This window comes from Lissotriton vulgaris, chromosome 6 (assembly GCF_964263255.1).
Source record: "Lissotriton vulgaris chromosome 6, aLisVul1.2, whole genome shotgun sequence".
NCBI classification, from domain to species: Eukaryota; Metazoa; Chordata; class Amphibia; order Caudata; family Salamandridae; genus Lissotriton; species Lissotriton vulgaris.
The window spans coordinates 699,283,103-699,307,460 of record NC_141694.1 but is presented as its reverse complement, the minus strand read 5'-3'; the positions used below and the strand labels follow the sequence as shown (position 1 = coordinate 699,307,460).

At 46.9% G+C, this 24,358-nt stretch overlaps 1 protein-coding gene across 2 annotated transcripts in view; it reads left to right on the top strand.

Annotated features, from left to right (window-relative positions):
- Positions 1–24,358, top strand: part of ARMC2 (armadillo repeat containing 2) — a 553,174-nt gene that overhangs the window by 375,361 nt on the left and 153,455 nt on the right. For both annotated transcript variants that reach the window (XM_086926679.1, XM_086926680.1), the window contains exon 15: positions 22,538–22,651. In XM_086926679.1, the coding sequence (XP_086782805.1) occupies positions 22,538–22,651 (114 nt within the window). The remainder of the gene's footprint in view (positions 1–22,537; positions 22,652–24,358) is intronic.

Here is a 24,358-nt window from a genome sequence, read left to right as displayed (position 1 = left end):
TGGGCCCTCCATTCGAACCTCTGCATAAATGTGAGTTACAATTTCTTACATGAAAAGTCGCTTTCCTTATGGCCATTACTTCCCTTAGAAGAGTCAGTGAGCTACAAGCATTCCTCCCTAAGGTTATTTCTCCCTTTCACCTCAATCAGTCTGTGGAGTTGCCAGTGTTCTTCTCGCAACCACAAACAGTTGCATAAAGAGCTCTTCATACTCTAGACGTAAAAAGAGCACTCCTTTATTAGATTAAAAAAAAAACCTTTTCACAAAACAACTTTCCGTGTCCTTCTCACCACCACATAAAGGCAACCCCATATCAAAATATGGAATTTCAAAGGTGGGTTGTCAAATGCATACAAATTTTCTATCTCAAGGCAAAATGTACATTATCTATTCCTCCTAAAGCCCACTCTACTCAAAAGATAGGGGCTTCAATGGCTTTTCTAGGGAACATTCCCTTAGATGACATGTGCAAAGCAGCTACATGGTCTACACCGCACACATTCACAAAGCACTATTGTGTAGGTGTGCAAACAAAACAACAAGCTACTGTAGGCCAAGCTGTACTCAAAACACTATTTCAAACGACTGCAACAGATACTGGTGGTCGTCGCTAAGGAGGGGTACTGCTATACAATCTGTGCATAGTGTGTGATCTAAAGCTCATAGGCCTCAACCGGAAAATGCTACTTACCAGTATGCATCTGTTGTTGGCATGTAGAGCTGCAGATCCACACACTCCCACCCATCTCCCCGGCTGCCTTTATCTGTTCCAGTATTATCTTATTTAGATAAAGCATACTGTTAGACTTGGCTGTCTCTAGTTGGCAGAGGTATACACTTCTGACAAATAGGGACTCACCTCCTCTAGTCAGGGCTAGGGGATCACACACTTAGATAACCCCTGCTCACCCCCTTGGTAGCTTGGCAAAGCAGACAGGCTTATCTCAGAGGCAGTGCGTTAAGCATTTATGACCACATACAGTAATAAAGTGAATACACTACAAATGGACACGACACAGTAGTATATAAAAATAAGGATTTTTATATAAGGCTTAGCACAAGACCAAATAATGACAAAAATATACCACAATCTTAATAAATACTGTTGGAAGGAAAAATAATAGTTCAAGTGTAGTTTCTTCTTAGCACAAAGTCTTTAGTACCAAAAGTAACTCTTCTTCTTTAAATCACAGTTCTTGGCAACAATGTAACCCCCACTGGAGTCACACGACGTCGAGGCAAAGCTAATCCAAAGGGTTCGGCGTCGACCGCGAGGAGCGCTACGTCGAGCCCGGAGTCGCACAGACCCCCACAACACAGTACCTTGGAAAAGCGAAGCGCACGTTGATCAGCAGCGTCGAGATGTCCGGCGTCGCGGATTCGGCGCCGATCCGTCCTCGGAGTCTGGGCGACCTGCAGCGGCGTCTACAGATGTCAGGCAGGAGCAGCGCTCACGACGTGAAGCAGGTCGATGATGATGTTGCAAGAGTGAGCAGCGCTCACGGCGTCGAGAGGGCTCGAAGTCGATGCGATCAGCAGCGGTGCAGACACAGGGTCACTTGGAGCTGGAGCCGAACTCGCTACTCACTGGCGTGGCTGCTGGCGTCGATCGGGCCCGGCGGCCGGCGTCGAGAAAGCGGGACACTGGAGCCGTTACTCACGATGTCGAGCTGGATTCGGCAGCGGCCGTCGGCGTCGAGATTGCTGGTTTCTTTCAGAGGTGCTGGATTCTCCAGTTTCAGCAATAAGCACTTTTAGCAGATGAAGTCCTTTAGCCCTATGACTTCAACAGGAGGCTGGCACTCTTCCAGCCCTTGGAGATTTTCTTTAGCAAAGTCCGAGAGTACACACACAGTTCCTCTCTCCTGGTTCCTTGGCAAAAATAAAGAAGCAACTGCAGGATTCCCCCAACAAACAGCACTCTGGCAGAAGGGGTAGGCAAGTCCTTGGATCAGCAGGCTTCTTGTCCTTGGTTCAGGTTTCCTTGTCAGAAGTGATCTAAATTCTTGGTTCAGTGGTCCTTCTCTTATACCCCTTTTTGGCTTTGATCCCTTTGTCCATGCAGGGGAATTTCCCCACATCCTGGGTCTGTTGTGGGTGTAGCCGGGCAGAGGTACCTGGCCTATTCACTGTGCAGGGCTGGGTCCTCAGACGCCCAGCAGGAGGTGGAGCCAGCATTGTCACTGGCAGGAGCAGAGCTATCGGCCTCCTGGTAGGAGGTGGGGCCAGGATCGTCCCTGGCAGGCACAGAGCCATCAGTCGCCTGGCAGGAGGTGGAGCCAGCATTGTATCAGGCAGGGCAGGCTATCAGGAACTACTCTCCCCCTACTCTCAATGCAAATGTCCCACTCATCCCACACTGGCTCACTCAGACCTCTGGAGCTCCTGTCACACACACACCAAACCAGCAGAGACCAGAAATAGTTAGACAAGAAAATAGCCACTTTCTAAAAGTGCTATTTTCAAACCCAGAGTCCAAAAACTATCCACACAAACAGATGCGTTATTAAACCCCGAGTTCAGGGATACCGAACTCGACATTGCACCATGCTCCCCGAACCGGCTAGGATTATAGCATTAATAACCCCTGTAGCCCATTCTAACTAATGGAGAGCAGGTAACCTCACAATAGTGAAAAACGAATATGGCTGTAATTCACTATTAGGACATGCCAACTTGGTCAGGCTTGTCCTACCTTATACTTACAATGCACCCTGCCCTCGGGCCTACCATAGGGGTGACTAACTTGAAGTTAAGGGAAGGTTTAGGGACTGGCAAGTAGGTGTACTTGCGCAGTCAGCGCGACAGTACCAGACTGCACGTAGGTCTAGCAATGGCAGACCTTCAGACATACTTTTACTAGGCCGCTCCTGTGGGTGGCACAACATGTGCTGCAAGCCCATGAGCAGCATTTGTATTTACAAGCCCTGGCACTCCTGGTGCACTAGACTAGGGACTGACAGTAAACCAAATAAGCCAAACATGGAATTCAATCAATACAGCAATTTTACATAGGGAGCACTTGCACTGTGGCACTGATCAGCAGTGGCACAGTGCCCAAAGCAGTATACCAGCAAAAACATCGTAAACAGAGGAGGCAAAAAGAAAAAAATGGAGGAGAGACTCAAGCCAATGATGTCAGGTCTAACACGTGTCCCCTCCAGCTGAAATGTGGGGAGAACTACCCTTGACCTAGGGAGTCCTCATCACTAAGGCGGAAAAATCTGGACAGACCATCAGCATTGGCGTGATCTGTACCAGAGCGGTGTTCCACTGTGAAGTCCATCCCCTGTAGGGAAATGGACCACCTCAACAGCTTTGGATTCTCACCCCTCATCTGCATTAACCATCTGAGGGGCCTGTGGTCTGTCTGAACCCGGAAGTGAGTCCCAAACAGGTAGGGTCTTAGCTTCTTCAGGGCCCAGACTACGGCAAATGATTCTCGCTCTATCGCACTCCACCTCTGTTCCCTGGGAACTAACCTCCTACTGATGAAGGCTACAGGCAAGTCTCTGCCCTCTTCATTCACCTGAGCTAGAACAGCCCCCACGCCATGCTCTGAAGCGTCCGTCTGGACAACAAATTCTTTAGAAAAGTCGGGTGCCTGGAGTATAGGTGCTGTGCACATTGCAGTCTTCAGGGTGTCAAAGGCCGTCTGACAGGCGTCAGTCCAGATCACATTTCGTGGCTGCTTCCTGGAAGTCGGCGAAGTCAAGGGGTGCACAATGTTACCATAATCCTTGACAAACCTCCTGTAGTAACCCGTGAGACCTAAGAAGGCTCTCACCTGAGTTTGGGTTTTGGGCGGTGCCCATGCCAGGATGGTATCTATCTTGGGTTGTAGGGGGGCCACCTTGCCGCTCCCTACTTGGTGCCCCAAGTACACCACAGAACCCTGCCCAATCTGGCACTTACTGGCCTTGATTGTGAGACCTGCTCTGCGCAGGGCCAACAACACTTCCTGGAGGTGGCGCAAGTGTTCCTCCCAGCTGGCGCTGAACACTGCGATGTCATCCAGGTAGGCGGCACTGAAATCCTCCAGTCCAGCCAAGACCTGGTTGACCAACCTCTGGAAGGTGGCAGGGGCATTCTTCATCCCAAAGGGCATAACCCGGAACTGGTAGAGCCCATCTGGTGTGGAGAATGCTGACCTCTCTTTGGCCCCATCAGTTAAGGAGATCTGCCAGTACCCAGACGTTAGATCAAACGTGCTAAGGTACCGTGCAGCCCCCAACCGATCTATGAGCTCATCAGCTCTGGGGATGGGGTGCGCGTCAGTCTTGGTGACTGAATTGAGTCCTCGTTAATCCACACAGAACCGAAGTTCTGGTGAAGCACCAGGCGCTGCAGCCTTTGGGACCAAGACCACTGGGCTGGCCCAAGGACTGCTAGAGGACTCAACCACCCCTAAGGCAAACATTTTGGAGACTTCCTCCTTAATGTATGCTCTGACCTTGTCAGTCACCCTGTAAGCCTTGTGCTTCACAGGAGGACTGTCCCCGGTGTCCACATCATGGACACACCAATGAGTGACACCAGGAATCAAGGAAAACGGATCAGGGAATTGTCCCAACAGTTGTCGACAATCTTGCTGCTGCTCAAGGGTCAGGGTGTCCGAGAGGACCACACCATCCACTGACCCATCTTGCTCTTTTGCATACAGGAGGTCAGGAAGAGGCTCACTCTCCTCCTCCATTCCAGCATCTGTAGCTAGGTGCATGCCCACTTCGGACCTTTCTAAGTGGGGCTTTAAACGGTTGACATGCAGGACCCTCAAGGGGTTCCTGGGAGATTTCAAGTCCACCAAGTAGGTGACATCGCTCTTCTTCTCCACAACCTTAAACGGTCCAGTCCACCTGTCCTTGAGCGCACAAGGTTCCACAGGGGACATGACCCAAACTTTTTGACCAAGCTGAAGTTCGACCAGAGTGGCATTCCGGTCGTACCACCTCTTCATCTCTTCCTGGCTGGCCTCCAGATTTGCCTGAGCAAGATCTCTGAAGCACCTAGTCTGGTTCCTAAAGGCCAGCATGTAACTGTATACATCCTGGGGAGGTTTCCTAGGAGATTGCTCCCAGCCTTCTTTGACCAGACTCAAAGGTCCTCTTACCGGGTGACTATACAAAAGCTCAAAGGGACTGAACCCTAGAGACTTCTGCGGTACCTCTCGGTAAGCAAACAGCAGGCATGGCAAGAGGACGTCCCATTTAAGCCTCATTGGTTCTTCAAGACCCATGATCATGCCTTTAAGGGTCCGGTTGAATCTCTCAACCAGCCCATTACCTTGAGGGTGGTAAGGAGTGGTGAACTTGTAGGTTACCCCACACTCCTTCCACAGAGACTTCATATAATTGGAAATGAAGTTGGTGCCCCGGTCTGACACCACCTCTCTGGGGAACCCCATGCGGGAGAAAACACCCATCAGTGCCCGTCCCACCACGGGGGCCGTCACTGTTCTGAGAGGGATGGCTTCCGGGTACCGTGTGGCATGGTCCACCAAGACCAGGATGAACCTGTTGCCCAGGGCTGTCTTGGGGTCCAGGGGCCCAACAATGTCAATCCCCACCCGGTCAAAGGGGTTACTGACGACTGGGAAAGGTTGGAGGGGAGCCTTCTGCTTCCTTCCGCTTTTCCCACTTGCCTGGCAAGTGTGACAGGTTTTACAATGGATGTCTACATCCCTTCTCATCTGGGGCCAATAAAAATGGGTGACAAGCCTGTCATAGGTCTTGTCCTGCCCCAGATGTCCAGCTAACGGAACGTCATGAGCCTAACCCAGTAGGAAGGCTCTAAAGCGCTGGGGTACCACCAGCACACAGGCTGACCCAGGCTCTGCAGCCTTAGGCTCGCTATACAGGAGGTCGTTCTCCCAGTAAACAAAATGTGTCCCTGACTGATCACCTGAGGTTTGGGCTGAGGCCTGCTGCCTCATACCCACAAGAGAAGGGCCCACTTTCTGTTCTGCAACAAATTCTTCCCTGGAGGGACCACCATCCTGCTGCCAATGGGTCAGCTTGGGCAGGTCTCCCAGTTCAGCAACTTGTTCCCCTGTGGTCTCCAGGGCATCCCCCTCAGGGTCTGCTTCCTCCTGGACCACGGGAACTATGGGGGCCGGTTTCCCGTGCCTCCTGCCTCTTCTCTTAACAGCTGGGTCCTGGGCCATACTTTCAGGCTCCGGGACCCCATCAACACCCTTACTTGCTGTCATCGATCGAGTGGTTGCACACACCCACTCTGGCACACCCAACATTTTCAAATGTGTCTCCCTCTCCACCTTAGCCCAAGGGGAGTCCTCCAAATCATTGCCCAGGAGACAATCAACAGGCATGGCGGGCCTCACAGCAACCTGAAGAGTACCCGAAACTCCCCCCCCCATTCAAAGGGAACCTGAGCTACCTCACACTCTTTCTGAGAGTTGTCAGCAGCTATCACAGGGTAGAATGCGTGGGGAACCACCTGCTCTCTGGACACCAAGTGACACTTGACAGCTGTCACACTCGCTCCGGTGTCTCTGAGAGCTTCCACTCTATGGCCATTAATGGTCACCCACTGCCTATATTTATTAGTGTTACTAGGCAGAGGGGGTGGAGGGACCATTTCCATGTCTCCTAGCGAGACCAGGGACATCTCTGCGGGACCCCTCCCACCAGGGGCAACCATCTCCTCCCCTCCCAGGGCTACACTCGCCAACTGACGTGCACGTGGTGGTGCATTAGAGTTCCTCATGGGACACTGGGGATCATAAAAACGATGTCTTACCTGCTTACAAACATAGCAGGTCATTGGGCCCCTATGAACAGGCTTACCTGTCGGGCCCCTGTCTTCTTCACAGGGGGAGGCTGGGAACCTTTCCCTTGGTTCCCTTGGGGATTACTTTGGGGCCCTTTCTGGGACTCCTTTTGTTTACCCTTGTCCCCCCACTCTTCTGCTGGGGACCCTGCCCACCTTTGGCTGAGTCTCCCACTGGACCCTTGTGGACCCTGGTACTGACCCAGCGGTCCGCCTCCTCAGCAAGTTTTCTAGGGTTAGATATCTTGCTATCAATAAGGTGCTGGCGCAGCTCTGGAATACAGTTATTAGACAAATGCTCCCAAGCAAACAAATCGTAAAGAGCTTCATAACTTTCCACTTTGCTGCCCTTTACCCAACCATCCATGGCTCTGCAAAAAAATGACACATATTCAACCCACGTCGTACCAGGCAACTTCTTACATTCTCTAAAGGCTTGTCTGTACTTTTCTGGGGTTAGGCCATACCTCAACATTAAAGCATCTTTCATATGAGCATAAGACATCCTATCCTCAACAGGCATGTCTTACAGGGTATCTCTCCCCTCATTCACAAAGCGACCCCACAACCCCGCTCCCCAATCCTTCTCAGGGACCCGGTGGGCCAACAATGCTAACTCATATGCTTTAAACCATTGGCCAATATCTTCATTCTTATGATAATCTTTTATCACATCTTTAGGAAAATAAAACCTACTTTCTGCAGGCACAGATTGGATGCTGCCACCAGAGGGATTCAATTTTAAGGTTTTAGCTTGGAGCTCTATCTCCCTCAACCTTGTGTCATGCTCCAAAGCTAACTTTTCTCTTTCAAACTCCAACCTTTTGATCTCCATATCAGCTTCTCTCCTACCTCTTGCATTTTCTAACTCCAACTGCCCATTTATCTTTAGTTTTGCCATCTCCATGTTGTATGCTCGCTCCTTCTCCCTTTCTTCTCTTTCTTCAGGAGAAAGACCTTTAGAGGAAACACTGGTACCGGGAGAGGACACAGGCCCATTCACTGGCACCTCCTCATCCCCTTCCCCTGGCGGTACCACCACCGCATCAGAGGGATTTCTGCCCTCTAACCAGGCTTCCAATACTTTCAGATATTCCTCCTTTCTTGAGAGACCTGTGGTAGGAACTTTAAACTGCTTGCAAAAGTGTTGCAGCTACTTCTTCCCGTATTTCTTTATCTTCTCCCTATCAAACTCCTCCACAACAACAACAGGGGTAGTGACTCCGGCATCACTCATGGTCAAAACTGGCAGTGTTCAAAGATCAAGCTTCAAAAAAGCGGAGAACAAAAATAGAATCCTACCAAAATAGATTGTGGCTGCGCTATGGTCTGCTTTCACTATGTAGCGCACACTAATCACTGCACATGGGGGGGTAAATGCAAAGTTCAAATCCTCACCGCTGACCCACCAATGTTAGACTTGGCTGTCTCTAGTTGGCAGAGGTATACACTTCTGACAAATAGGGACTCACCTCCTCTAGTCAGGGCAATGGGATCACACACTTAGATAACCCCTGCTCACCCCCTTGGTAGCTTGGCAAAGCAGACAGGCTTATCTCAGAGGCAGTGCGTTAAGCATTTATGACCACATACAGTATAAAGTGAATACACTACAAATGGACACGACACAGTAGTATTATAAAAATAAGGATTTTTATATAAGGCTTAGCACAAGACCAAATAACGACAAAAATATACCACAATCTTAATAAATACTCTTGGAAGGAAAAATAATAGTTCAAGTGTAGTTTCATCTTAGCACAAAGTCTTTAGTACCAAAAGTAACTCTTCTTCTTTAAATCACAGTTCTTGGCAACAATGTAACCCCCACTGGAGTCACACGACGTCGAGGCAAAGTTAATCCAAAGGGTTTGGCGTCGACCGCGAGGAGCGCTACGTCGAGCCCGGAGTCGCACAGACCCCCACAACACAGTACCTTGGAAAAGCGAAGCGCACGATGATCAGCAGCGTCAAGATGTCCGGCGTTGCGTCTTCGGCGTCGGTCCGTCCTCGGAGTCTGGGTGACCTGCAGCGGCGTCTACAGATGTCAGGCAGGATGTAGGCAAGGTAGCAAAGGTCCAAGGATTCTAAGGCTTGAACAACGCTTAGATAAGCTGTTTTTATCGGTGAAAGGAGACACACTCGAAGCTCTGGACCTCTTGGGCTTCATGTAGAAATACAGGTTTGAGAAATGATGAGTGTGTACTCCATAGAAAATTACAGTAATTCTTATTAGGAATAATATCCGTTCTTTCAAGTCGTCATACAGAGGACAAAACTATTTCTGGTTGCAATAGGACATCTTTATTATTTTTTGTGAGACATGGACAGCCGACACGTGTTTCGCCCCCTCTTGGCGAGTTGCGCCGGGGCTTTCTCAAGGCTAATTTCACATATGTGGGGTATATTATTATGGTTTCCAAATTTTTGTAGTATCCAAAGTACAGGGAGTTCAGTACTCCAGGAGCAGAAGTTCTTCTGTGAGTTTTATTGGGCTGTTGCCGTGTTCAGTCCGTGCTCCCAGTCCTCCGTCTTCGCGGTAGTTCATGGGTTGAATCCCAGGCTCCCAGATGTCAGGCAGGAGCAGCGCTCAGGAGGTGAAGCAGGATACGGCGTCGTCGTCGATGTCGATGATGATGTTGCAAGAGTGAGCAGCGCTCACGGCGTCGAGTGGGCTCGAAGTCGATGCGATCAGCAACGGTGAAGACACGGGGTCACTTGGAGCTGGAGCCGAACTCGCTACTCACTGGCATTACTGCTGGCGTCGATCGGGCCCGGCGGCCGGCGTCGAGGAAGCGGGACACTGGAGCCGTTACTCACGATGTCGAGCTGGATTCGGCGGCGGCCGTCGGCGTCGAGATTGCTGGTTTCTTTCAGAGGTGCTGGATTCTCCAGTTCCAGCAATAAGCACTTTTAGCAGATGATGTCCTTTAGCCCTGTGACTTCAACAGGAGGCTGGCACTCTTCCGGCCCTTGGAGATTTTCTTTAGCAAAGTCTGAGAGTACATACACAGTTCCTCTCTCCTGGTTCCTTGGCAAAAATAAAGAAGCAACTGCAGGATTCCCCCAACAAACAGCACTCTGGCAGAAGGGGTAGGCAAGTCCTTGGATCAGCAGGCTTCTTGTCCTTGTTTCAGGTTTCCTTGTCAGAAGTGATCTAAATTCTTGGTTCAGTGGTCCTTCTCTTATACCCCTTTTTGGCTTTGATCCCTTTGTCCATGCAGGGGAATTTCCCCACATCCTGGGTCTGTTGTGGGTGTAGCCGGGCAGAGGTACCTGGCCTATTCACTGTGCAGGGCTGGGTCCTCAGACGCCCAGCAGGAGGTGGAGCCAGCATTGTCACTGGCAGGAGCAGAGCTATCGGCCTCCTGGTAGGAGGTGGGGCCAGGATCGTCCCTGGCAGGCACAGAGCCATCAGTCGCCTGGCAGGAGGTGGAGCCAGCATTGTATCAGGCAGGGCAGGCTATCAGGAACTACTCTCCCCCTACTCTCAATGCAAATGTCCCACTCATCCCACACTGACTCACTCAGACCTCTGGAGCCACCCAGCTCCTGTCACACACACACCAAACCAGCAGAGACTAAAAGTGCTATTTTCAAACCCAGAATCCAAAAACCATCCACACAAACGGATGCGTTATTAAACCCCGAGTTCAGGGATACCGAACTCGACATTGCACCATGCTCCCCGAGCCAGCTAGGATTATAGCATTAATAACCCCGGTAGCCCATTCTAACTAATGGAGAGCAGGTAACCTCACAATAGTGAAAAACAAATATGTCTGTAATTCACTATTAGGACATGCCAACTTGGTCAGGCTTGTCCTACCTTATACTTACAATACTCCATGCCCTCGGGCCTACCATAGGGGTGACTAACATGAAGTAAAGGGAAGGTTTAGGGACTGGCAAGTAGGTGTACTTGCGCAGTCAGCGCGACAGTACCAGACTGCACGTAGGTCTAGCAATGGCAGACCTTCAGACATACTTTTACTAGGCCGCTCCTGTGGGTGGCACAACATGTGCTGCAAGCCCACGAGCAGCATTTGTATTTACAAGCCCTGGCACTCCTGGTGCACTAGACTAGGGACTGACAGTAAACCAAATAAGCCAAACATGGAATTCAATCAATACAGCAATTTTACATAGGGAGCACTTGCACTGTGGCACTGATCAGCAGTGGCACAGTGCCCAAAGCAGTATACCAGCAAAAACATCGTAAACAGAGGAGGCAAACAGATTAAAATGGAGGAGAGACTCAAGCCAATGATGTCAGGTCTAACAAATACATTGGCATCTTTTCTGTTTCTTACAAAACTCCATCATTTCCCTGCTGGCGAAAAACAATCTTAAAATGGAGCCGATGTCCATGCGCAGTATGATCCAAAAGAGTAGTCACCTATTTTGTGACTTCCAAAGACTTTTCCAAGACAATAATATGTGCAAGCATCCGGGCCCAACACCAGATGGTGATCTATGCATAGTGTGTGGATCTACAGCTCTACATGCCAAGAACTGATGCATACTGGTAAGTAGCATTTTCCTTTCCAGAAAAATTAGCACAAAAAGATAGTCCCTGTGATAGAGGACAAGGACTCACCAAAGCTGTTAGTGAAATATGTCTGCGGATATCCTGTTTCTGCTCTTCCAAACTTCTACATAAAAGAGTAAAGAAAATAATCACGCTTAAACACCTTCAAATAGTGGTCTAAGATTAAAGGGTCTAATATTTTTCAAAGAGTACATTGAACTAAAATGTGCCATATATCTAAAAGAGGAGGCAGGATGGCAGAAGACTGAGCTGACGGGTCTGCATCAGAAGGTAGCTCAGCGGGTGTGCTAATGGGACCCAGCTGGAAAGTCAAGCTACAGCCTCCCCTCACTTGGCCTCTCCCCCCACACACATTATTATCCCCCAGTTGTGTGCTGCTGGGTGCTTGCTACTAGCTGTCAGTCTGTGGTACTACAGCAACATCTTGTGGAATTTGTGGATGCCTCCCTACTTGAGCAGGGAACTTTGCTAAAAAGCTCTCTTGCTTCTGGATAGTCTATGCATTCAAGACTTGTGGTGGCACTGTCAAGCCCACTAGTAAGACAGCCAAGAATGCTGCAGCATTTCACAGTACCCAAGCACCCCTCTGGTGGGGTCGACAATCCCTGTATTTCTAGACTGTCTCTCCGCCACTTTAGCCCCTCCGCCCACAAGGAGAGCCTCATGCTCTTCTTCATCTGCTGCAAACAAGGATCAGTGGAGCTTGCTTTTGTCAGAGACTTGCCTGTTTCTACTCCTGAATTACAGTAATAGCATTGATTCCTGTAGAAGAAGTCTGAAATGTCTTCTTCATCCTCAGGGGAAATCCTGTCGAAAAAGTCGGATGAGGGCAACATTCAAATGCTGTTTTTATCTGCATGGCGCTTGCTTGCCCAATGTCAAAGGGTTGTAAGAAATTTTCCTAGTAAACTAACCCCTAGCAATGTTGAAAGCTGTAGTGTTGTAAGTATGATTGGTGCTACACTAAGGACCAATGACTCAAATCAACTCACAGGCCCTAAAGGAACTATGCAAGATTAAAGTGCACATAAGAAAATCACCCCACCTCCTGCAATCAAAGGGCAATAAAAGAAAAAGAGTTTGTGCCTGGGGGCTTCCACCTTGAGCTTTTAAATTTATGAATATTACAACCGCTGGTATATTAATTTCACCGTCAACTATAACAACCAGCACCCCCTGCAATAGTCATACGGACCCAGGGGGCCAATTGAAAGCCGCATTTAAAGTGTTGAACACGTCTAGTACTACAAATATGGTACGGTCAATATGGTTATTTCTATTACAGAGATTAGCTAAGCAGGAGGAACAGATCCTGGTCTGGTGGCACTCTCCCTTAATGAGAACTCTCTATTTTTCTGACTACTCAGATGAGATTCCGAGATTCCTGACGTAATGAGCTTAGATTCAGCCATCAAATGAGGTAGCAAAATGGATAAGATGGGTAAATAGAACAAGGTAGCAAAGAGGAATGTCAAACAAATTAACTCTTCAAAGGATTGGAATTTACTTTGATTCATCAGGCACAGTCGAATCAGGGGCTGATTTCTGACAATTAAACAAGGACCCCGCAACCATATGATCACCCCACTGTTACATCTACATACAATCTTCACTTTCTACATTGAGAAAAATACAGAAAACACTGCTGTGTTAAAAACTTCCCACTTCAATACTGAGATAGCGATTCTCAGAATGTCCAAGAAACTCTCCACAATGGGCTCAAAGGTGAGCAGTGCATCTCTAACTTGGAGGACAAAGTTCACTCAACAAACCAACGATCTCGGGATCAGAAGCAACTAACTAAAAACAGGAAAGTGTTGGAGCTAGAGAACCATAGGTGCCAAAATAACCTTTGAGTGTTGTGTGTCCCAAAGGGCATAGAAAGAGACGATGCTTAATGGGTTTCTGGAACATCATTTACAGCAGGTGTTTGTGTGTCTTGGTGAATGGGAATTGCCTGTCAAAACAAAAGGCCCATTGATTCCCTTTTGTTCAATCCAAAAAGAGTGATAACAGCTTACGAGCTATTTTAATCTATATGGGTAGTTTTATTTTTCAGCAGTGCTTTAACCAGATTGCTTCCCCAAAGAATACAGGCAGAGTGGAGGAGTTACCATTTTTGTGAGATTGAATTTTTCTCAACCCACGATGACTGGCATCAGTGGCAATTGATTCCCTCCCTTAGGATGCTAGGGGAAAAGTTCAGGAGCCAGCAAAACATCACATTCTATTTAACGGGCATGCCCATTTTGTACTTCAGAAGCCCAGATTCAAGCTCTCACAACCAGTGGCCCAAGAGTAATGGATCTGATATTGATTAAGATAGACTGAATAAATATTCTTCCATGTACATTTTTGTGCCATTTGTCTCATTCACAAGCTCTGTGTTAACTTGGAGCTAGTGGTCATCCATGTTTTTTTTGTTTCTCCTCTTTTAAAAAACATTTTCTATATGATCTCTGTATCTGAGGATGATACCAAGGGAGACCGAGGGAATATGGCATTAGGGGTTATCTTCCTAGAGAGGCAAGCAGGCGTGATAATTAGTATTTGGAAATAAGCTGGACTACCCCCTTTTTTGGAGCTATCACTTTTGGTTTAGGGCTAAACACTATTGGAAGGGTAAGAGTAGGACTGGAAGGGGGTGGTACCCAACCAGATCTAATAGGAGTGGCAGTGGGGAAGGAGGGGAGGTACAAGGGAAGTGAGCAACGGAAACAAAGGTGCTGTGGGGTTTGGAGAAAGGGGTTACAAAAGATGAGAAGTTGAAAAAGTCACGAATGTCTTTTTTCCATGTTTTTACACACTTGCAAGTTACCCAATTATTTTATGACCAATTTCAACACTACTCAGTTTGATAGACAGTATTTGTTCATACTTTCTTGAAATATAAATGGCTTAGATGACCAGTAAAACTCAGATATATTTTAGGTTTGCAAACTCTTCAGCACCAGATTCTTCTTCTTCTTCAACAGATGCATCGTCTTAAAAATTAGAGTTGCCAGATAAAAAAAAACTAGGCTATAAGATATTGGCTGCATCTAATTTTGACGCACCACTGTGCAGTGTGGTACTGCTTGCTCAGGACTCTGCCTAGGAAATAAGCAATATTAAGATTGACACTCATGTTTGTTGGCTTATCACCCAGATTGAGAAACTTGGGTCCCATTTTACTATCAATATGGATGATTCATCCCTATTAATCATTCTTATAAGTTATCAGTGGTAGGACCTGATTTTGCCATGTGGTAGTTTTAATTTAACTATAAAACCCAGGCTTCAGTTTGCTGGTACTCAGGGCCTGCAGAAGCTTTAGCTGATCCTTGGTGATTTTGTTGCTCCTCCGATCCAGGCTACACATGTGTTCAACACTCCATTGTGTGTTGTCCCTAATAGATATGTTCTTTATTAGTTATGGCTTCTACCATTTGTTTCTTTAACCCCTTCGCCGCGTGGGTAATTCCCCCATGGCGCAGGGAGAGTGGGGACGCGGCACTGCGGTGCTTGTGACGAGTCTAGCTCGTCATTAGGGCACAGTGGAGCTGTGCTCATGATGAGCTGGGTTCGTCGCGACTCCGCCCACTGATTCATTCTCCCCCACAACGCGGGGAATCAATTACACGTGGGAGTGCCGCGGCCGTTATGATGAGCCCAGCTCGTCATGAGCACAGCTCCACTGTGCCTCATGAGGAGCTGGGCTTGTCATAAGAATGGAAGGGGTTAAAACTCAACCCTTAGATTGTATCTCTTTATAAGGCCCTTTCCCTTTACATCAAAGCCATTTATTTTAGAACCAAGGCGTCTCCACACCGCTGGACGTACGATTGTAAGTTGCTATTGGATACTTCTAAAGTATCATTACCATGAATTTATTCTGGATTAATGTGGGTTCAGCAGCCGTCACAACCATTTGTAACATTGTGATGACTGTGGTATGCAGCCACATGCTGAGCTTTTGCTATTCAAAAGGGAAGGGCCGAAAGGTTAGCTGAAGCACGCTTTTGGTTTAAACTCTTCCTATTTGAAATGGAACATTCCTGTACTATCAAAGCTGCTTGTCCAACTAACAAGGAAAGGTTAGTATTCAGAAAAGTAACCCCATAATAGATGTTGTTAAAAAATATCTGGCACAGGATGAGCTTATAAGTGCATCTGTAAACAAAACCTCTGCTTAAAGTGAGCAACTGTTAGCATTTCAATCAAGGAAAAGAGTAATAGTAATTGTATTCCTGTTATCAAGAATACGTAAGCTTACCGCAAAATAAATCTTTCTAGGGATAAGAAGTGAGGCTTCTGGTGGCTGTAGTCTGCTGGCAACTATTGTTATTACATGTGCCCGTTTTTGTATTGCTGGGCAGATAATATCAGTCCTATTGTTAACACATTTTGGGTCTTACTCAGACAGGTCTATGAGATGGAATTTGCTTTGGCCAAAGCTAGAGGGCAGCGTTCTTGGCTTATATTCAATCGGATATGGTCTTATCGACTATGGGAGTAACAAGGGGCTGCCTACCTATGATGTTCTTTATCATGGCTCTCTATTACATAAGTTATTCCCTATTCTTTTCCTATTTTTCTTTTTTTTCTTTGGAGGAAAAACCTTATGGTCTCTTCTAAAAATGTGGTTATGATTGGTTCTTCTGCTTTTTCTTTTATTTGATCATATTGTTGTCTTTTCTACTTGGTTACTATTTGGTTGCAAAAGAGATTTTTGTCTTGTCTATATTTCTAATGTCATTTACATAATGTTTGTCTTACTTTTGGCTTAAAATAAAAAAATATATATTTTAAAAAAAGAATCGGTAAGGCAGGCCATATCTGACTCAACCGCAATTCGGAAACATTCCAACAGTTGTGCTCAATGCTATATGAGGAAGACAGTGTGGCTCCTAAGACACTCATTGATACATCAACACAGTTAATTTTAGCAAAAATGTGTGGTATTAGATGCAAAAATGAGTCAACTTGAGATCAAAAATGCTATTTGTCAACAGGCATCTGGTAAGGCAGCCTGTCTCAATTTTCTTCTGTTCGAAATGGGGGCTCTAGTTGACAGAGGTAGGTACCTTTGTCCAAATGGGGACCCTTGCTTCTAGTCAGAATAAGGGGGGAACACACTCTAGATAACTGTAGGAGAGTAGGGTCTGCTATCCTATGGTCACCCCAATTTTTGCTTTTTGCTTCACTGGTTTTCGACTTACTGAGGCTGTGGGCCTGCTAATCAGACCCCCAGCCTGCTGTTCTCTCTCTAAATTCTTATCTTATCTTAAGTGTCATTTGTAAAGCGCACTGTCGCCGAAGCTTCCTGGCGCTAGAGACCGAGTGAGTGAGGAGGAAGTGCAGGAGACGGGAGGCCTAACTGAGAGAGGGGAAAAGGTGTGTCTTTAGCAGTTTTCTGAATTTAAGAAGGGAAGAAGAGGATTTGATAGAGAGGGGGAGGCGGTTCCACAGTGCGGGGGCCAGGTGAGCAAAGCGGCGGCCGCCGAATTTTTTGGTTTTGCTTTTGGGGGAGACCAACAGATCGCGATGGGCCGATCGGAGGTTGCGTGTCGGACAGTGGGGATGAATAAGGGATTTGAGGAAACCGGGGCTGGGGCAATGAAGAGCTTTGAAGGTGAGACAGGCCACCTTGAAAGTGGACCTCTGGTCAATCGGGAGCCAATGGAGACTACGGAGCAGAGGTTTAGCTGATTGCCATCTAGGGGATCCATGGATGAGGCCTGATTCTGGACGACCTGGAGGCGGTGGGTCAGGAACTGAGGGAGGCCGTGATAGATTGCGTTGGAAAAGTCCAGCCGGGAAAGCACAAGTGAAATAACAGTTTGGGTGAGTGCTTCGGAAGGGAGAAGATGACGAACTTTACGAATCCTCCGGAGTTGGTACATGCAGGAGGATACTACAGATCCAACTTGGGTTTTGAGAGACAATTCGGCGTCAATGATGATGCCCAGGCTTTTTACAGCTTTAGCTGGGGTGGGAGGGGATCAAAGCTCTGGAGGCCAATACTGTGGGCCCCAGAGGGAATGGCTGAGTCCGGGGAGAAGGAGCTCAGTCTTGCCGGGGTTTAGTTTTAGTTGATTCTGATTCATCCAGAGCTGGATGTGAATCATAGCCTCATGAAATGTTTTGGTGGCATGGGGAGAATTTAGGGGAAAAATGAGTTGCAAGTCGTCTGCATAATTAAAAACTATGATGTCCCATTTCAGAAGGGATTGAATCAAAGGCCGGAGGTATAAGTTGAAAAGGAGCGGGGAAAGGGAAGAGCCCTGGGGAGCACCGCAGGAAGTGGGGGTCTTGTTGGCAGTGTAAGGACCCATACGAACTGCCTGTGTTCTTCCCCTAAGGAAGGACTTGATCCACTCATAAGCTGTGCCTTGGATGCTCGCCTGCTCGACACGGTGGAGGAGGATGTTATGATCCACTGTGTCGTAATACATGTGCTATAGGTACATACCACACTTGGAAATGGACTCCTTGTCAGCCCCCTGTACCATGCACTATAGGTGCTCAGGGCATAGGTGCCACCAAGGCCTACCAGGGGCTGAAGCATAGCTTTTGCCACCCCTGGCTGGTTCTTAAATTGACACAACTGGCTGATCACTCAGCTGGGGCAAGTGGGTGTAATCACCCCTTGCTTAGATATAGTATACCTATATCTAAACCTATATCTGGACACATATAAACCTGTGAGCCACTCCTATGGAAGGCCTTATCAACCCTGGAGGCAGAGTGCGTGGTTTAATGTGATATTAATGGGAGCTCTGGCATGAGCTGAGCCTGTCTGCAGCTGTCGCGAACAACTCCCTAAGCTGATCCGGGATAATGCCATACCATATACTATTAAGTGCCTTATAATCCTCGCAGTTATATAGCAACTTTGGTTTGGCTTTATCAAAACATGTCGTGTAAGGTGTCATACGATTTGGAATACTATCCCCTCGACAGTTCTGTGACGGGGATAGCATTCCACCCGTCTAGAGGGAGAAGACATGTTACTTTACTGAAACGCGGTTGATTTTTAAAAGAGCCTCAGATCCACAAAATGGATGCTTCTGCCACAGACACAAGTCTGACCTCCTGCTGCCGACCGAAACTCAGCAGAGGAGGCCTGGACAACGGGTTTCCTGTCGCAGGGCGGTGTTACACCACCCCAGACAGGAGATAGTGGATTGTAGCAGGGAGGTTTGAAAGAAACCAGACACTGCCTGGGGAGCACAAGTCTGCTCCTATAATATATACTTGTGTGGTGTCCTTTCATTTGATATTACAGGACTGTGATTGGTAAAACAGCTCGCTTAACACGACCTCTTGAGTTAAGACTTTAAGGCTGCTTAGTCTATGCTACCCTTAAGATAGCTTGTCTAATAAGGTTGACTTACAACCAGACACCATAAGGGATTGTTTGAACTGATACAAGGTGGTTCCAGAATTGGAAACATCATATATCAGGCCAACTTCTCACAATAACCCCTACTCACCCCCTTGGTAGCTTGGCACGAGCAGGCCGACCTATCCCAAAGGCAATTTGTAAAGTATTTGTACCAACACCTCACAGTAGCACAGTGATAATACCACGAATGGACACCACACCGGTTTAGAAAAATAAAGGTATCTTTAAATAGATTCTAACAAGACCAAAACGACAAAAATCCAACATGTGTGTCTTAATGTAATCGACTTTTCAAGATGCCTTGAAAAATAACTTGCAGGTTTGTGTTTCTTTTGTAGGATTAATAAAAATGTCACAACACAGTTCGCTTTGGCACCGGTTCACGGTACACTCGTGGTTGTGGCTTCTCACCATATGACAAGCTGACTTTGCGGTCAGCGCATGCAAAGTTATGCCACCAAATGCTCAGAATTGAAGGAGATATGCGCAAATGCCGGCCCCTGTATCATTCCGCTATTCAAAGCAGGTACGGGCCGTCCGAGTTACCCAGCGTAAAAGACTTCGTTATGCGGGTGAGATCGGAGTAGTCTCTGCAGACACACACAACCCGCCCCAGGTGGCAACACACGCAGTGTCTCTGGACTGGAGTCTGAGCGTTACCTGGGGGTTGCTTTCTCTCTCCTCCTCGTGGCCCGACTTCCCGCTGGCAGATCCAGCGGCCATAGCTGTTCCACGTGGAGGGGTAATCCTGGTTGCTAGGCAACGCTTCCCAGATGATCGGGTCTCAGCACTTCTCCTCTTCTGTTGATCTTCGACAGACGACCCGGGCCGGGAGCGGTGCTTCACCCTCGCAGCTCCTCTACAGATGGCGGCTCGCAGTAATCCTTTTGCACTTCAAGGCTCGGGCCGCCACTTGCACTTGCAGCTCCTCTCCAATGACGGCTCGGGCCGGGTCGGTGATTAGCTTCGCAGCGTTACGATGATTACGCTGCAGGGGTTCAGTGCGGTCACGGCTGGCCCAGACACACGAGCACAGCAAACCACACAACGGTCTCAGGTTTCAGAAAAGCACAAGCACACCGCATTGCTAAGACGATTGGGGAAACTTTGATGGTCCTTAGTTCCCACAACAGGAAGCCAGCTCTTCTCAGGCCCTTGGAGATGTCCTTTCAAGGAGAGGACACAGCCCACAGCAAAGTCCTCTTCCTCCCTTTGGCAGAATAGCACCTGCAGGTCAGCCCAGGACACATAGCAATGGCAGTCCTTCTTCTCAGTCACTTCTGCTCTTCTCCTCAGCAAAGGTTCTTCTTGATTCCAGGATGATCTAAAGTACAGGGGTTCAAGCTCTAATATTTATACCCCAAATGTCTTTGTTCTCTATGTGTAAGGGGTCCTGAACCCAGTCAAAACTAGTTCTGGGTGCACTCTGCTAGTGCACAACCTATTCTTTTGTCAATGTGGGCCAGGGTCTTCAGACACACGGCAGGAGGTGGAGCCAATCCTTTGTGGAAGGCAGGCACAGCCCTAGTCAGGTACAGGAGCTACTCCTCCCAGCACTCCAAATGCAGAACGGCCTGTTCAGCCGAGGGCTGACTCACCCAGACTCCTGGAGCTACCCCAGCCTTTGTCACTCCACAGCCAGACAGTCAATCCACAACCAGGCAGAGGCACCCAGGAAGGTTGGACAAGAAAACAGACTAAAAGTGCTATTTTCAAACTCAGAATTTAGAAACCATCCTTCCTAAAAGATGTGTTATTAAATTTTGAGTTCAGGGATACCAGACTCCAATTTTCTATCTTGCTCTAATGGGAAGATATGCTTGTATCTTTGTTACAGAGCATTCCCCATTCTGTCCTTTGGGCAAGATAGCATTTCAATAGTGAAAAACGAAATTGGCAGTATTTCACTGTCAGGACATGTTATACACACCAGTACATGTCTTACCTTTCACATACGCTGTACCCTGCGCAGGGGGGTACCTTGGGCCGGCTATAGGGGTGTCCTATGTGCACCGAAAGAGAAGGGTAGGGCCTGGCAAGTGAGTGCACTTGCTAGGGCAACATGGCAGTTAACAAACTGCGCACAGGCACTGTGGTGGCAGGCCCAAGACATATTTGTGGGGCTACTCATGTGGTTGGCACAATGAGTGCTGCAGGCCCACTAGTATCATTTGATTTACCAGCCCTGGCACATGTAATGCACTTTACTTTGGACCTAATGGTAAACAAATGGGCCAATCAGGGAGAACCAATCACAATATCAATTTATACAGGGAGCACTTGCACTTTGACAGTGATCAGCAGTGGCAAAGTACCCAAAGCATCTAAGCTAGCAATTAACAGTAGCCATTCCATCTGCCCTAATCAAAGAAATATTGAATGGGTTTTATTCCTTCTTCTTCTAGTGCAGTTATGGACTGAGTGTGGTAGACCATCAGCTCAGAAAATGTCAACCACCTTGTCAGTCATCTTCTGTTAATGATGCTATCCCTTCAAAAGGTCATGAGGGCTATCTTCCAGGAGTCTTTCTGTCAACACTTATTATTCAGGAAGTTTATCAAAAGATCCTGAGGCCTATCTTCCAGTACTCTTTCTGTCAACACTTGTTATTCAGGAGGTTTGTCTGTATGTTTATGTTCCTTCTAATCATCGGAGGCCGTCAGACGTTTTTAAAAGTTTATGTACAAGACCATCATTGCAGGTGTAGACTGTCCCCATGCATTCTACTGACTCTACTATCTAATCAAGCTCTTTGCTCAACAGTGGGGTTGTTTTCTAAGGAGACATGGTGACTTTATAACAGCACTGGTAGTGTTGGGCATTATGAATATGAAGCCTTTGGTGTGCCTTATATTTCCTCAATGGAAACCCATTTCATGGATTCCATACATTTGATTCTAGTTATTTCATTCATCTGGCTCTGGTATGGTGGCTTCCTCTTTCCAGTCGATTATCTATCAATGGATGCCTTTTTATGCTTCCACTGGTTCTTTCCGCCTCAGCAGCCTGTTCATCTAAGTGGAACGGTTATCAGCCTTTGCAGTCCAGCTGTGATGTTGACTAATTCTAATGTGAATAAGTTGCCACAGGGCTAAAGCTTATGCAAACCGACCAGTGGGCACCCATTTTGTAAATCTAGCAGGGTCTGTTCACTGCATATCACTTAATTTGATTTGTTCCAAAGTGTTGTATTTCCTTCTGTTTTTCAGATCTATCCATTCAGGAGGGTGTGCCTCTGTACAATCTGTCTGGTCATATTCTGTTGATGCTTTATCTTGATTGCTTTGCTGAGTTTTACCTTTGTGATTCTTTGACTATCTGGGTCTCCCTTCTGGGTACAAAACATTTACCATCACATTGAATCCATATTTATTTACAGTATTCCAGATTACCAAATTCCTCCCATTGAGCTTCTGTGCTGGTCATTCTAATATGCTGTCACTAGTATTTAATTTATAATGCCATGAAATACTCTAAATAAAGCCAAATGTGCGTATATTTCTCCATCACCCACATCTGCCTAGGCTGTGAAGTGTAAGCTGTATACAATTGTTCTTTAAACAATATGTTGGTCTTCCTGATAACATTTTTGGTGGGTCATTAATGGAAAATAGCTTTATCAACGATTATCTCATATGGTACCACATATTGTAATCTGTTCCTGTTTTGGTGAGGCTATATTTGTATCATTATGTTTTTACATTTAGTATTCGATCATGTGAGTAAAAAAGGATTGAAATATCAAACAAAAAAGTTAATGGAATAATAATGTATACATTTCTCTTTAATATCTTTAAAACCAACAGTGCTTCTAAAGCTGCTGTTAGGCAACAGTATGCATGGAATACTGGAGGCAGCTCGTGTTTATGGCAATCTTTCACAGTACCCAGAGATTCGTGACTTCATCGTTCAGAAAAATGGTAAGCTACAAAAAAATGCATGCTGAATAACAGTCATGAACTATTAAACCCAACAAGGCCTCATTTAAACTTAGGGCCACTCGTGAAGGACCTGGGATACTGGGGCAGCTGGAGGCTGGACTGGTAGACCCTGGAGGCGATGGAGGCAATGAACTACCGATAGCAATAACAATGAAATGTACATAGGACATGATGATCTGGGAGTGGTGGCATTCCACTCTACCTAGTTGATTGGCAGACCTGCACAGACATATCACTTTTCATTTGGATATTTGTTTAAACATCACTAGTGTTCTGAAGTATACCAAGATGTCTTCTCAGTTAATTGTATATATGGAAATACCACTAAAAATATTATTTTAACTATGTGTTTCTGCCACCAGAGCCATGACTGACCACTTAATTTAAAGTTCTGCATAGACTCCCATGCTTTTATCTTTCCCTATCATCAGGCTGAAAATACCCAGCACTATAATATCCAGTAATATTTATTTTAGTAAAGGAGCAGTCCTGATGTAAAGAAACTCAATGTCAGGATCTAAACCAAACTTTAAGCCTACACTGAAGGCCTTAACATAGGTTTAGAACATATAATCTTTATCACTTTTCTGCTCACCAAAGTTTGACTCAAAAAGAATGGCTATGACGTGTTCCTTGGAGCTATTGATTCCTGCAAAACATTTTCCTTGTCATTTCCACACATTTAGGGGCTTTTCAGACAATGGCAATGGCAGCTTCCGCAATCTTTGATGCAGCAGACCATTTAGTTGTTTCAGGGCCATGGAAGTGGCACCAGCAGACATTGCATAGGACAACACGGCCACCAGTCGTCCAACGTCTCCACTGCTGTAATGGCTGCCAAGCCATGTTAGCTTATCCTTCACATCTGACACATAGGTCTTACAAATTGTTCAAAGGTACTGTGCCCAATTTTTCACATCCTCCCCACCCCACCTTCCTTCTGCACCAGAATGATTTTCAGAGGAGCATCTCTGTCCATCCTACTGCAGGAGGTACAACTCTTGCTCTGCCATCAAGCAGGTACCCGACTTGGAGAGAAATGGGAGCTGTTATTCATGCTACTTTCTCATTCTGAAAAAGGTCTATCCTAGACACTCAGCAACTATATGCCTTTTCCTGGGAAATACAAAATCAAAATGCTGACGTTGACTTAGATTCTATCTACCATGGACTTGGGAGACTGGATGGTATCTCTTGATTTGCAGGACATGTATTTTTGTATACCCATCATTCCATCCCAGAGGCATTACCTGTGGTTTAGGGTGAAACATTTCAATTTGCTTTGCTCACCTTGGGACTCACCTCGGTTATTCACGAAAATAGTCATAGTGATTGCGGCCCATTTTCCCAGGCCAGGATTTTCTGTTGTTCATACTGGAATTTGGGTTCACTGCTGTCATTTGTCAGCCACCTTCAGATGGCAGCAGAACTCTCAACATTGTTCAGTTTCACAGTTAACGAGCTGAAGTCCCACCTGATTCCCTCTCAGAATCTTTTATTCATTGGGGTCATACCGGCCTTCCTCCACCGCAGTGAGTCCGGGACATTCAGGTTATGACCCTGATGTTAAGATTCGGTCCAGAGTCTCTGTGAGGATGATTTGAGGTTGCTTGGTCCCCTAGCTTCCTGCATCCTCCTTACCAGCAATTCCAAATGGCTCATGCAGGCTCTGCAATGGAAACTGAC